The 14239-nt window shown below is 44.8% G+C and overlaps 1 protein-coding gene across 1 annotated transcript in view; it reads right to left on the bottom strand.

The window, feature by feature from the left end:
• Positions 1-14239, bottom strand: part of LOC138283610 (dynein axonemal heavy chain 11-like) — a 2790563-nt gene that overhangs the window by 2687084 nt on the left and 89240 nt on the right. The window contains exon 6 of the mRNA XM_069221547.1: positions 4639-5363. Within this exon, the coding sequence (XP_069077648.1) occupies positions 4639-5363 (725 nt within the window). The remainder of the gene's footprint in view (positions 1-4638; positions 5364-14239) is intronic.

Here is a 14239-nt window from a genome sequence, read left to right on the forward strand (position 1 = left end):
CCAGTTATCCACAGGTTGAGGAAAGACACCTCCAAAAAAAGAAAATAGAAAAATAAAGAGGATGCTTGAAAACATTGAGTAAAGCAAAAGTAAAAACAAAAAAGTGAAGTTTCATCCAAAATAGGCAGTATAAAGACAGTTATGTTTGGGTATCCTTCTCAGATGAATCAAAAGATGAAAGCTGCCTCCCTGATCCAGCAATGCAAATTTCTTAAAAGTGCAGTTTTAAGTTAGCAGTATTTATGCTCAACCTATTATAAGCTACATTTTACCTTTATTTAGGTATTCTGTGGTGGTTTCAAACAAATATATCTTAATTTGGCTAATTGTTTTTAAGTCAAGAAAGGGAAAATGTTGCCTATTATAGGCATGGTTATTTGTACCCATAAAACATTTTAAAAATGCTGTTCCGGAGATCCGCACATGGACAAAGATATTCCACTGTTTATGGATATAGTTGCAAATCCCATCACAGAGGAAAGAGTATTTCAGCCAAGTCAGAATTTAAGCTTGCAACATGAAGGTTACCTTAAATCTACTGAGCTGAAGCTAATTCAATAGGTAGCATATGAAAGCATGCATGTGGCTGCATCATAGACCTCAACTGTTCTTTGAATAATTTGTGAAAGTCAGGCCACTCCAGACAACTAACACATCCATATACAATGAGGACATTTATTGCAGAATTTATTTTGCAAAAATGTTCACATGCAATAACGCTTACCATTAAACATAGTAGAATTTCGTAAAGATTTGTCTTTCTCCTTGTATAAATTGAAATAAAAATCCTGGAAAACTTTGTTAGTGTCAACATTGATGTTATCGGTGTTAGGGGCATATTTATACCCCTTTTTCACTGAATTAGCTTCATTTTTTTTTACTCTAATTCGGTGCAAAACTAACTGCATATTTATACTTTGGTGCTAGACCCGTCTAGCGCCACATTTATGGAGTTAAAGTCATTTTTTGGAAGTGGAGACCTACCTGGCCTTAATGAGATGCAAGGTAGGCGTTCCTGTGCAAAAAATGACTATATGGCCTTAACACCATATTTATACTCCCATGCAAAAATGGTGCAAGGGAGGGGTCAAAAAATGGTGCAAAGCTTGCTTTGCCCCATTTTTTAAAGCCTGTGTCAGGGAAGGCGTTAGGGGACCGGTGGGCCTATTTCCATGGTGGAACACCATGAAATAAGCCCACTGGTGCCCTCCCCAGGCCCCAGGGGCACCCACACCCACACCAGAGGGACTGCGGAGGATGGTGGACCCCATCCCAGGTAAGTACAGGTAAGACGGGTCTAGCACCAGAGTATAAATATGGAGTTAGCTTTGCACGAATTAGAGTAAAAAAAATGATGCTAATTCAGTGCAAATAGAGTATAAATATGCCCCTTAGCGTAAAAAAATGACGCTAATCTGGTTTGAGTCATTTATTTTGACTCTAACCTGCCTAACGTCATTTGTTTTATGCTAGCCTACCCTTTGCACCGGCATGCACCATTCCATAAATATGGTTCCGAGCTGGTGCTAAAAAATGGTGCAAGCCGGATAAAAAACATTTTGGTGCAAAACTGCATTAGTGCAGTTTTGCACCAAAAAGTATAAATAAGGCCCTTAGGCCCATATTTATACTTTTTGATGCAAACCAGCGCCAGCGCTGGTTTCCGTCAAAGATTTTACCGCGGCTAACACCATTCCTACGCGCCATGCGGGCTCCTTATTTAAGGAATGACGTTAGCTGGTGCTGCGGACTGGTCAGAGTAAAAAAAAATGACTCAAACCAGGCAGCGCCGGCGTAGGGGAAAATGGGGGTTGTGCGTCATAAAATGGTGCAAGTCAGGTTTGAGGCAAAAATCATGCCTCAAACCGGACTTGCACCATTTTTTGACGCACAACCCCCATTGAAATGACTCCTGCCTCTTAGAGGCTCTTAGAGGCTCCATTGACAGTGCTCAGCATAGCTTTAAACATCACTCCAATGGCCGAGGAGTCAGGAATAGTAAGGAATAGTAAACAACATTTTTGCGGGGTTCAGTTGGATACACCCATCTCTGAAGAGATCTACACCCTTCTTCTACCACTGGCTTTAAATTTGTCATTGCAAGCTGGTCGATGTCTTGTGTAAACGAAATCCCTAAATATCTAATTTCTCTCTTCAGTTGTACTTGTCCCACTGACTTATGATTCCAAGCCATAGTCTCTGTTTTCTCAGTATTCACCTGATACCCCGACACTTTGCCAAAGTCTTCAGCTAAAGTCAGCAGCGTAGGCAAGGCAATAATAAATCGGCTGTACATACTAAAAGGTCATCAGCATACAGGGCCACCTTTTTCACCCGTCCATTACAATTGAAGGGTACAATAACCCACTTCCCTCCTATTTTCCTTGCCAGTGGCTCTATATACAAGTCAAACAACAACGGGGAAAGAGGGCATCCCTGCCTAGTGCCCCTCGTTATTTTCAAAGGCTCTGTAAGATTGCCATTTACTAAGACTCTTGCAATAGGATCTTTATATATAAGACCTATTGTTCCACACAGATTTTCTCCTAAACCAACTGATCTCAAAATGAAAGCTAAATATTTCTAGTTCACTCTATCAAAGGCCTTCATTGCATCAAGGGTAATTACAGCCAGAGGCATTTCAAAAGATGTGGCCATGTCTATGGCCCCCACCAGATTATACGTCAATTTGTGTAGAAATCTGCCCTTTATAATATCCCTTTCTGATCTGGATGAATTAACCGACCCACCACTCTGCTGAGTCTGTCAGCAAGAATTTTAGCAAATATCTTATAATCACAGTTCAGCAAGGAAATAGGCCTATACGACTCACACTTAAACGGACTCTTACCTGATTCCAGAATTAGTGCTATCGTAGCCTCATTCCATGAACCCGGAACAGGGGCCCTATCTTCAAAAATCACCGGAAATAATTCTACCAAAACTGGAATTATTAACTCAGCCATCGTCTTATAAAATTCCATAGGAATACCATCTGGCCCTTGTGCCTTGCTGTCCTTACTACCTATCAGCACCCTCCTAATTTCCCCAGCAGAGATCGGGCTATTCAAAAAAACTTGCTCCTCTTGTGAGATAGTTGGGAGTATATCATCCGCCAACCATTTACCAATATTCTCCTCTCTTACCTCGGCCTCTTCTTTAAATAAATCAGAGAAGAAAGACTGAAAAGCAACCTCCATTACCTCGCTACTTGATCTATCTCTACTTCCTTGATGTAATTGCTTACTAAATCCCGCTTGCATTTCCAGGCTAGTAATTTCCCTGCATTCTCACCATATTCAAAGTGAGCTAGCTTGTTAGCCTCTACTCTTTTAACAACCCTAGCTTGTAACACCTCCTCAAACTGAGATCTCAACTCCTCCAACTTGTTCTCCAAAACCTCAACCTCCTCCTTCTTAGTAATCACCAATAAATGACTCCTTATTTAAGCATTTCCTGTTCGAACTGAAAAGTACCAACCCTAAACTGCTTAATCTTATAACTGGCTGTGCTCATAATTTTGCCTCTTATAACTGCTTTAAAATATCCCATACCATTCCCAAGGAAGCCGATCCCAGATTGGCTTTAAAAAAGACCTCCGTCTCTGTTCATAACTGTTCCAAAACCTCCAAATCTTGTAGTAGCGTGCAGTCAAATGTCCATCTACTACCACCGACCCTCCAACCAGTCTTAAGTCTAGTGTCACTGCTGCATGATCTGAGAGGTGAGTGGGCAGATAGGTAATATTGCCTACCAAGCCCTCGAGCCTCATGTCAATAAGAAAGTAATCTATACGAGAGGCATGCTTATATTTTTTATTATAGAAGGAGAAATCCCTTAGATCCCCCTTTCTCTGCCGCCATAAGTCCCTTAACCCCCACTCTTTCATCATTCCTCTCAAAAAGTGTCGAGATTTTGGAGTCCCTAATGACCTGCACTTCTCAGATCTATCTAGTTTGTTATCTAGCATGACATTAAAGTCTCCAGCGATTATAACCGGATCGGGAAAATCTACTAGCTGTGAAAAACACTTTTCCAAAGGGCCAGTATCGTTGCAGTTTGGGCCATAGAACCCAGCCACTGTATATCTTCAGTTATAAATTAGTAATTTGACTATAATCCATCTACCCACTGGATCAGATCGTATATACAATAATCCTGCCTTAATCCCATGCTTGGCTAAAATAACCACTCCCCTGGTATTAAAACTGTGCTCTGTACAAGCATAGGAGTGAAGCCATTTTTGCTTTTTAAAGAGTTCAATCCCCTCTTCTCAGGTTAGATGAGTCTCCTGTAGAATTAAGATTTGAGCTGGGGAATCCTTTAGATATTGTGAAAAAAATTCTCTCCTGCCCTTTGTTCTTAGACCATTAACATTCCAAGAAAGTATCTGGAACAAAAATATCCCTGGGGTCCCGGCATTCACTACTCTCACCAACCATTATCCACTGGGTGCCACATTAATTGAGGTGAAAGAGGAACCTTTTTTTTCTTTTTTTCGCCACATGCTCCCCACCCTGTGACCCATTCCCTCCCCCGTCCCACCCCCTCCCTTGGAGAACCCCCTTTGAATAGTGGACCGAGGTATGTCCACAGTTAGAGCTTACGTGACTCCCGGGCGAGGACTATAGGTGTTACTTTCCAGTAGCACTGCCCCCAGAATTGAAAGCTGCCAGTTGCTCATCCGCAGCCTTCTCATCCCTTACATTATGCATCTTATTATTAAACATGACTTTAAGGGTAGCAGGAAACTTAAGTTGTGCAGAAGCCCCCAACAATCTAAATTCCTCAAGCCGTTGTCCCAACTCCCACTGCCTATTGATGGTGATCCTGGAGAGGTCTAATTTGATCTCAAAGGAAAAGTCCTGCGCTTTTATAGTTCTCAACTTAAGTGCCTTCGACAAGATTTTTTCCTTCAGACCACATGTTAGAAAATTAATCAGGATTTTCCGAGGCTTGCTGTTGTTTGGATTTTTCCTGAAGGGGTCTCTATGTATCCTTGGAATGTCCCGTGCAATTTCTTCTTCACTCTCCTCTAATGAAGGCACAGACTTCAAGAGTGATACTGAAAATGCCTTCAAATCGTCTCCTTCCGCCCCTTCCGGAACATGCAGGACTCTCATATTTTTTCTCCTTGAGCTATTCTCCAATTGTTCCAATTTACTCTGGAGAGCCTGTTCAGAGTCTTTGAAAGCCTGAATATCAACTTTATGCACTTCTATTTCCTCTTTCATAGTTCCCACCGTATCTTCCAGAGCCTGAGTTCTTAATGACAGGAGATCAAGCTTCCTTTCCAGAGCCTCACAGGCCTCTCTTATTTCTGCCTGATTTTTTTCAGATATGGAAAATCCTTTCCCGATATCCTTAGTGATGGGAAAGTAGCATTGTTTCTACTGTGGGGTTATCACCAGAAGCACATAGAGAGGGGTCCAACTGATCAACCAGGTCTTGACAAGGGACACTGTCCTCCAAAGACCTTTGTACTACACTTCCGGCAGGAGGAGCCTCGACGCCAGCTGCCTGTGGAGAGGGGACCCCTTCATCCCCCTGGGATGGCTCCTCACCAGCCCTTCAAGGAATCTCCATTACTTGGAGGGAGCCCCCTAATCCAGGGACCCTTATAAGAGGTCTGCTCATGCATATCCGTAGTGCATTGAGAATGCCTTTCCTGTAAAGTTTCCAATTTTTGGATGGGAAGACTTCCACCCCAGGTTTAAGTTTAAAGTAATTTCTCACAGAGGAGGTAATTTTAGGAGTAGTGTTACTATTTTTTTTGCTGCCCAAACCTCTAGTCTGTTTTTTAAAAGCATGACCCAATGCACAGGTAGGAACAGCTTCACCCCTGGGTCCCCGGGCCCTTCACCCTCACCTAAACTGACGGGGTTAAAGAAGTTACCAGCAGTCTCCAAACATAAAGGGGGTTATTCTAACTTTGGAGGAGGTGTTAATCCGTCCCAAAAGTGACGGAAAAGTGACAGATTTACCACCAGCCGTATTACGAGTCCATTATATCCTATGGAACTCGTAATACGGCTGGTGGTATATCCGTCACTTTACCGTCACTTTTGGGACGGATTAACACTCCTCCAAAGTTAGAATAACCCCCAAAGTGTCAAACACCCTCCTACCTTGTGATTGAGCCCCACTCCACGAGTTCCACAACAGGGGCCGTCCTTGTTGGCTTCCTGAAAGCTTTCTGGGCCCTTCTGGTGCTTCACTCTCCCTCCTCACAGTCTTACACCTTCTTGCTGGAGCCTGAAGCAGGTCAGGGCTAAACCAGCCTTTACTTGTGCTGGCTCTGCCTGCTTCACCATGGAGGGGGGCCTGTGCCACAGCAGCCCACCATGTTCTCTCAGCCAAATCTCCCCCCCCAAGAAGTAGCTTTTTACAAACTTAAGCCAGGGAACTTGAAATGCATTAGACATGCCCAACAATTCCTTAAGGGAATACCTATAATCAATTAACTCTGGTGAGGACCATAAATGTACCCAGGAGGCCAGGGGCTTCAATTTTGCCTCATCAGAAATTCTATTAAGACCAGTATCAAAAAAGGGGAACAAAGGGAGCACTAGAAGGAACTGAAATGAGAGCTCTTATGAAATTATTCTCTGCTATAGCTATTTTTTTCAGGTCTGCATAGCACCACAGTTCTGCTCCATGAAGAGCTGCATGTTGCGCCGTGGCACAATAGACTTCAAGGGGAGGAGATATTGAACAAGTGCAGGTTCTATTATGCAGCCTTACATTTGATTTAAATCTAGGTTGGAAAAGTAAAGAGCTCTTATTAAGTTGGGGGCCCTACTTAAACCTCTCAGACAATTTTACCCCCTCATTCAAGCACGCCAATAGATCTTTAGCAACTTCATTTATATAGAAAATGAATAAGGTGGGTGCTAGAACACTCCCCTCGCGAAGACGTCGTAGTATAGGGATGCGATCACTTTATCTCCCCAACAAATCTGTGCAAAGTTTATTTCATGTAATCACAAAATAAGATTGATCAGGTTTGCAGGGATGCCCATCTCGCCTAGGACCCTCCATAATTTTCACCGTGGGACAAGATTGAATGCAGCTCAGAAATCTTCAAAAGCTACATACACTCTTTGTTTATCAGCAATTATTTTCAGTATAAGATTATAAATCTGAACACCTGGTCAATAGTACTGGTTCTTGTGCGGAAGCCATCTTGAAGTGGGGACAGCTTATGGTGCTCACCTACTCTTTTTAACAGCTTATTGAGGACCTGTCTTGCAAAACCCTTCTGCAAATAACCTATTAAGCTGACGTGCCTATAATTTGATGGATTGCCAGCATCTCCCTTCTTGTGATAGGAATTATTTCAGCTTCTCACCAGGATTCAGGGATTTCTCGGCCAGCCGCAATAGTGTTCAACAAAAGATTGATATAATTGGACCACACTTAGGGCTCGGCTTTAAACATATCTCCAGGGATCTTGTCAGGGCCAGGTGCTGGTTTAAGACGGTTTATGGCAATAAGGGTATAAATATCTTAAAAGAAATTGCACTAGCCGCAGATGTATCTGCATTACAAGTAGATGAAGAAAGAGTTTCACATCTCAAGCAGAAGGACAGGTCTTCAGACTCAGTCAGGGCATACAGGGATGAAAAGTGAGTAATCCATTTTTCCAGGCTCTAGGTGGTGGTGATAAGAGTTTGTGCTATCTAAGCTTCCATGTGAAATTATGTGCCAGAAAACTCTATTATTATTTGAGCACATAGTAGATCTTGCCAATTCCTTTCATCCCATTCACTCTTAGCTTTCACAAGTGCTGTTTTATAATTGCGCCTAGTTTCTGCAATCTCCTGTCGTAAACATCTTTTGACAGCCATCATTAGCAAGTCTTTGGCTAATTTACAATCAGAATTAAACCAGAGTTTCTTCTTCACACTGAATGTTTGCTTGTGTGTGACCTTTTGTGAAAAAAAGAGGCCTTGTAGTTTATTAGAAAACCTTTCAAGGATTTCTAAAATAGGAATTTCTACATTGGGGAGACCTTCACAAACAGACAAATAAACAACATATTAATACTACATCTCAGACTACAGCTTATAATCCGACAATACTTGCAGTCATGTGTAGTGCTGTGTGAGTTATTAATGACTGAATGCTTTTGGCTCCTGATGGACTCAATAGAACTGTGACATAAGTGTTAGAGCGTGGTGAAGTGAATGCAGGTTTAGAACGTTGAGTTTGTGGTTACATGCAGACAAATAAAGATGTGTAATACCCAGCTCCATGTGTAAATAGTCCTTGTCGGGTACCCAGACCAGAGAAGATGCTACAATTGGCAACTTGATAGGGGATAAGTAACCCAAAGGTTGACAGTGCTCTCCCAGAGAGTTCGTGTGGTCCAAATAAACTGCTTGTGAGTGCCATGTTTGCCTCCATCACAGTACGAAATCGATGTTTGGCATATGTGGAGTCAGAGTGCAACGACAGTCAGTGTGAAGCACTTGAAAATACCAAAGGCTTCACTGAGAAGTCTTCACATTGATGGCCAAGATCCTGCTGGCAAGGCCGTAAAAAGAGGTACTGTGCTACGATGCAACATAAAGCTATACATTATACGGAGTGATAATGCTAAAGGTAATTACAACAAAGTTTTGAAAGAGCAGGAAATAGCGACACCACATTGCAAGGTAACACTGTGATCAAAAGTGCTGCGAGGCATAGATTAACCAATTGTCAAAAACCACAAAAGGGCACCTGAAAACAAAGCAATTCCGATAAAGAAATGGTCGCCTGCTTATCAGAACTGATTCAAAAGAGTCATTACACCACAACACTGAGGAAGTGGGCCAAGGAGAAGTGCCCAGGGTGGTGCTTATGGAGCCATCCACACCCAAAACGGCACATTACCAATGCTACTGAGTAGAGATCAGAACAACTCCAGAGATCTCCAGAAAAGTGAAGCGCTCCAATGGAGACCAAGAAAGAGGTCACAGTTCCACAGATTGTCCAAGATGGCCCACAGGCCAGCACATCACAGAGCTTAGAGATGGCACATAGGAAGCAATCCTAGTGGACAACAGGCAGTATTGGAGAGAACTAAATTCTCAGTGTCATCCAATACCAGAAATGATTATAATACTGGCACCTTCCTGAAACCACCATTGTATACCACCAAAAAGCAGAATACTGGCGATATATGGATTACTTTGATAGAGACATTTGATGATTTCATTGATGGACTAGAAAAAACAGATAATGAAGTTTATCAAATAACTTAAGAATCTTGCTGGTGAGAGTGTAGAAGAAGTCATAAAGAAAATGCTGAGAGATGACGATGTAACATACTATCAAATTAGAGAAATCTTGAATGTCAAGTTTAACCCAGTGTCAACTGTAGATTAAACAAGGTACATTTTCAGTCAAGAAGGACAGAGTTGGTGAAACCATAGACAAATTTGTTAAGAGACTGTATACGCTCACCAAGCACTGTAAGTTCACTTAATTTAATGAAGAGGAAGGAATACATCCAAGGGTTACTGATGGATGCCTGGCAGATTCATTCAGATGACAAATGCTAAGAGAAACTCTTAGCCTGGAGTGAGCACTAACGGCTGCCAGAGCTGAGGAAAGTGCCAGTTGATAAGCTGCTGACATGGAGTCCAGAGGTACCCAAAGCGAGGCAGTCATGAAAATGAAAAGCAAGCTGAAGCACAAGGCTTAAGGACACAAAGTAATGTCTCCAAAGAAGTTGTGTTTCAGGTGTAGATTTTCACTTCCATGTGAAGGTAAATGTCCCGCCATTGGACAGATATGCAAAGGCCGTGGTAAGGAGAACCATTTTATGAAGGTTTGCAAGGAGAAGGAAAGAGTAAGTTTGTCATGGGGAGAAGACAAAATGCCCATACAAAAATTCCAGAAACGACGTTCGACGCATGCCCACAAGACCAAGTGACAACACCAGTTGAGACAAATCATCACCAAACGAAGTCGATCATTATCTAAATCATCGTCAAAAAGTTCTTCAGTAACAATTTCAAGTGATAGTGAAGAGGATGGTTGTGCAATCTTGCTGTTTACCTCAGAAAAATGGGTACATGTTGGGCTGGCCACAGGAGAAGAAAAATACCAGTCAAAGAAAAGTCGACATGAAAAACACCAAAGTCATTAAAAAATTGTCCAAAGATTACGCTGAAAGAAAATGGTTGTTCAACACCTTTTCATTATCTACAATGGTGCATCTACAAACACTATGCCTGAGGGAAAATATAATGAAATATATCCATTGCCACGACTGACGTGATCAAGTATACACATCGGCTGCATCGCCACCATTGAAAAGTCAAGATTCATTCTTAGCGACGATAAAACACAAGAAGACAAAAGTGAAAACACCCATTCATGTACTTCAAGGTGCGGCATCAAGTGCCTGTCTACTCAGTTTCAGCACAGCTTCTGATATGGAACTGATCTCAGTGAACTACAACATGAATGCTCATAACGAAATAGTTAGTCAGTGCCCTTCCTTGTTTCATGGGTTAGGAAAATTTAAGACTACGAAAGTACAATTGCATATTAATGAGGACATCCATCCTGTTGCTCAAAGACACAGACAAATTGCATTTCATTTACAAGAAGTTGTTGAAATGGAACTCGAATCATTACTTAAACATTAAGGCCCTCATTACAACATTGGCGGTAAAAGCCGCTTACCGCCGTGCAGAAGACCGCCAACACACTGCCGCGGCCGCGGAATTCCGCCACAGCTACTATGACCCACATTACGAAATCCGCCAAAATTGAGACACCCACACAAGTCCGCCACACCAAAGGTCAGTGATAAACTGGCGAAAACAAAACCTCCACCATCACGCCAACAGAAATACGACCACACTATCACGACACACGAATCCACACGGCGGTCTTTCAACTGCGGTATTCCATTGGCGGTACACACCGCCGCGCTCAAAATACACACACACATACAAAACACAGCCACATTGGACAATTCGAAATACACACACCTGATACACATACACACACCACTCCCACACACCCAATACAATATAAAACACACACCCACATCACCCACAGACCCCTACTACCAAAAATTCAGAGAGAGACAGCAGCAGCAAGAACAACAGCATCCACAGGCACACAACACCATCACCCACAGAACTTCCACGCACCTCACACAACACCCCACTAAATATCAGCACACTTATCACCACACACTCCACCTCACGCATCACCTACACCACCCCATGGCACGGCAAAGACACCCCAGGTTCTCGGAGGAGGAGCTCAGGGTCATGGTGGAGGAAATCGTCCGGGTACAGCCACAGCTATTCGGATCACAGGTGCAGCACACCTCAATAGCAAGGAAGATGGAGCTATGGCGAAGAATAGTGTCAGGGTCAATGCAGTGGGACAGCACCCAAGAAATCGGGAGGACATCAGGAAGAGGTGGAACGACCTACAGGGGAAGGTGCGTTCTGTGGTCTCAAGACACCACCATGCAGTTCAGCGGACTTGCTGCGGACCCCCACCTCCTCCCCCACAACTAACAACATGGGAGGAGCAGTTCTTGGCGATTCTGCATCCTGAGGGCCTCACAGGAGTAGGTGGAGAAATAGACTCTGGTAAGACAAATCTTAATTATTACATCCCCCACCCTACCTGCATGCCAGCACATACCCCACCCTCCCCCTCACCCTCGGCACCCCAAGTCCTCACATATGTCCCAACATCACAAACCACCCATCCCAACACCAAGCCCTGCATGAAACAACAAAGCATGGACACCCATCACTAAAGCATGCCCACTGCACATACCCATACAACCCCCTAAACCATCATCACACAAGGTCCCACACAGGAATGCAAGCACTTGGGTACACGGTCACCCACCCATTGCACACCATGACACACACAGATGTAATAACCATCTTTTTATAGCCCTGCAGGACCCCTACCCAACGTCACCGGACAGGAGGGTCCACACATGTCCACACCACCAACAGAAGAGGCCCACAGTGATGACAGCAGCTCTGTCCAACTGGATCTAGATGACCAGCCCGGCCCATCGGGGACCTCGGGACAGTCGGTTCCCCTCACCCAGTCACAGCCCACCACAGACCTTCCCCCCTCTGGAAACACCAGCACAGCACCCACCCAGCGGGCCCATACCTCCGTCCCCAGGACACGTCAATCAGCTGTGTGTCCACCACTACAGGGAACCCAGGATAACCCACCACCCCAACAACAACAGGGACCTGGGGGCAGTGGCAGTGGGCACACGGTCCAGGGGACGGAGGCCCAGGAACACAGGGGAACTGGGAGGGCTGCTGTGCGACAGCGGGCGGACAGGCCAAGGGAACCCACTCTCCACGAGGCCCTCTCCTCCATCATGGGAGCCTACCACCACTCCCAGGAGACAATGGCAACGGTACTGGCCAAGTTTCAGGAGACCCAGCGCCTGCAGGAGGAACAGTATGTGGGCTTCAGGGAGGAACTCAGAACCATCAGCTCCACCCTGGGCACCATCGTAGGGGTGCTGAAGGAAGTACTCAACACCAGGAGGGACACTGTGGCACTACAAGGGGCCCCTGACACTAGCATGGACGATGAACTGCCCACCACCTCCGCCGGCGCTAGTGGACAGGATGCCCCGCCACAGGACCACCACACCAGCACCCCACCCCCTGCAGAGGGAGAACCACCCCGCAAACGGTCCCTGAGATCCAGGAACAAGACAGAGCACAATGCCAAGACCCCCGCCAAGAAATGAGACCACCCTGATTGTCATCCTACTGTTCCACTTTGTCACCCTGTCCATACTTAAACTGCTCCAGCTCCACTTCCTATGCCCATATGGGCAATGCACCTGTGAGACTAATAGACTGGACTCTACCATGGACATTCCTCCGCCATCACCCCTCACCATTTCACTACCCCCTCCAATATTGAGCACTTAAATAAGCACACTTAAAGCACAAAACAATCTGGAGTCTGTCTGTGATTTCGAAATAGTGTATTAGCAATTACAGTGACAAAATGCTCTTTCAATTGTAATGTCAACATACTTATGTCACACATCTCTAGTCCATGAGGAATCTAAGCAGATATCACACAGTGGGACCCACATCTGTGAAATCATAAGGGAAAGTGACAACTCAGTGACCATACACTGGATGAAAACGACAGACAGTAGAGAGGTAGTAGTGTTAAAGTACATGTAGTAGGCAGGTCTGTACTCTTACCTGTGTCTCACTGGAAATATTGCTGGATCACTGAGTCCCTGTTGTTCATGTCTTCTTCCTCTGCTTCCTCGTCTTCACTATCCACAGGCTCCACAGCTGCCACAACCCCGCCATCCGGACCATCCTCCTGCAGAAAAGGCACCTGTCATCGCAAAGCCAAGTTGTGAAGCATACAGAAGGCCACGATGATCTGGCACACCTTCTTTGGTGAGTAGAATAGGGATCCACCTGTCATATGGAGGCACCTGAACCTGGCCTTCAGGAGGCCAAAGGTCTGCTCGATCACCCTCCTAGTTCGCCCATGGGCCTCATTGTAGCGTTCCTCTGCGTTGTCCTGGGATTCCTCACTGGGGTCAGTAGCCATGACAGGTTGGGGTAACCAGAGTCACCTGCAAATGGCGAGGGACAACTGTTAGACACGCACTAACCTGGAGGGATATCCTCAGACCCAGACAACCATTCCCACTGAATTGCTTCCAGGTGCTCACCTAATAGCCACACACAGTGCCTCTGGAGTTGACCCATCACATAAGGGATGCTGCTATTCCGCAGGATGTAGGCGTCATGCACTGAGCCAGGGAACATGGCATTCACATGGGAGATGTACTGGTCTGCCAAACATACCATCTGTACATTCATGGAATGATAACTCTTCCGGTTTCTGTACACCTGTTCACTCCTGTGGGGGGGGGGCCAAAGCCACATGGGTCCCATCAATGGCACCTATGATGTTGGGGATGTGTCCCAGGGCATAGAAATCACCTTTCACTGTAGGCAAATCCTCCACCTGAGGAAAACCGATGTAGCTCCGCATGTGTTTCAGAAGGGCAGACAACACTCTGGACAATACGTTGGAAAACATAGGCTGGGACATCCCTGATGCTATGGCCACTGTTGTTTGCAAAGAAATGGAGCACTGACAGCACCTGCACTTGAGGGGGGATTCATGTGGGATGGCGGATTGCTGACATCAGGTCTGGCTCCAACTGTGTACACAGTTCCTGGAT

Source organism: Pleurodeles waltl, chromosome 3_1 (genome assembly GCF_031143425.1).
Source record: "Pleurodeles waltl isolate 20211129_DDA chromosome 3_1, aPleWal1.hap1.20221129, whole genome shotgun sequence".
NCBI classification, from domain to species: Eukaryota; Metazoa; Chordata; class Amphibia; order Caudata; family Salamandridae; genus Pleurodeles; species Pleurodeles waltl.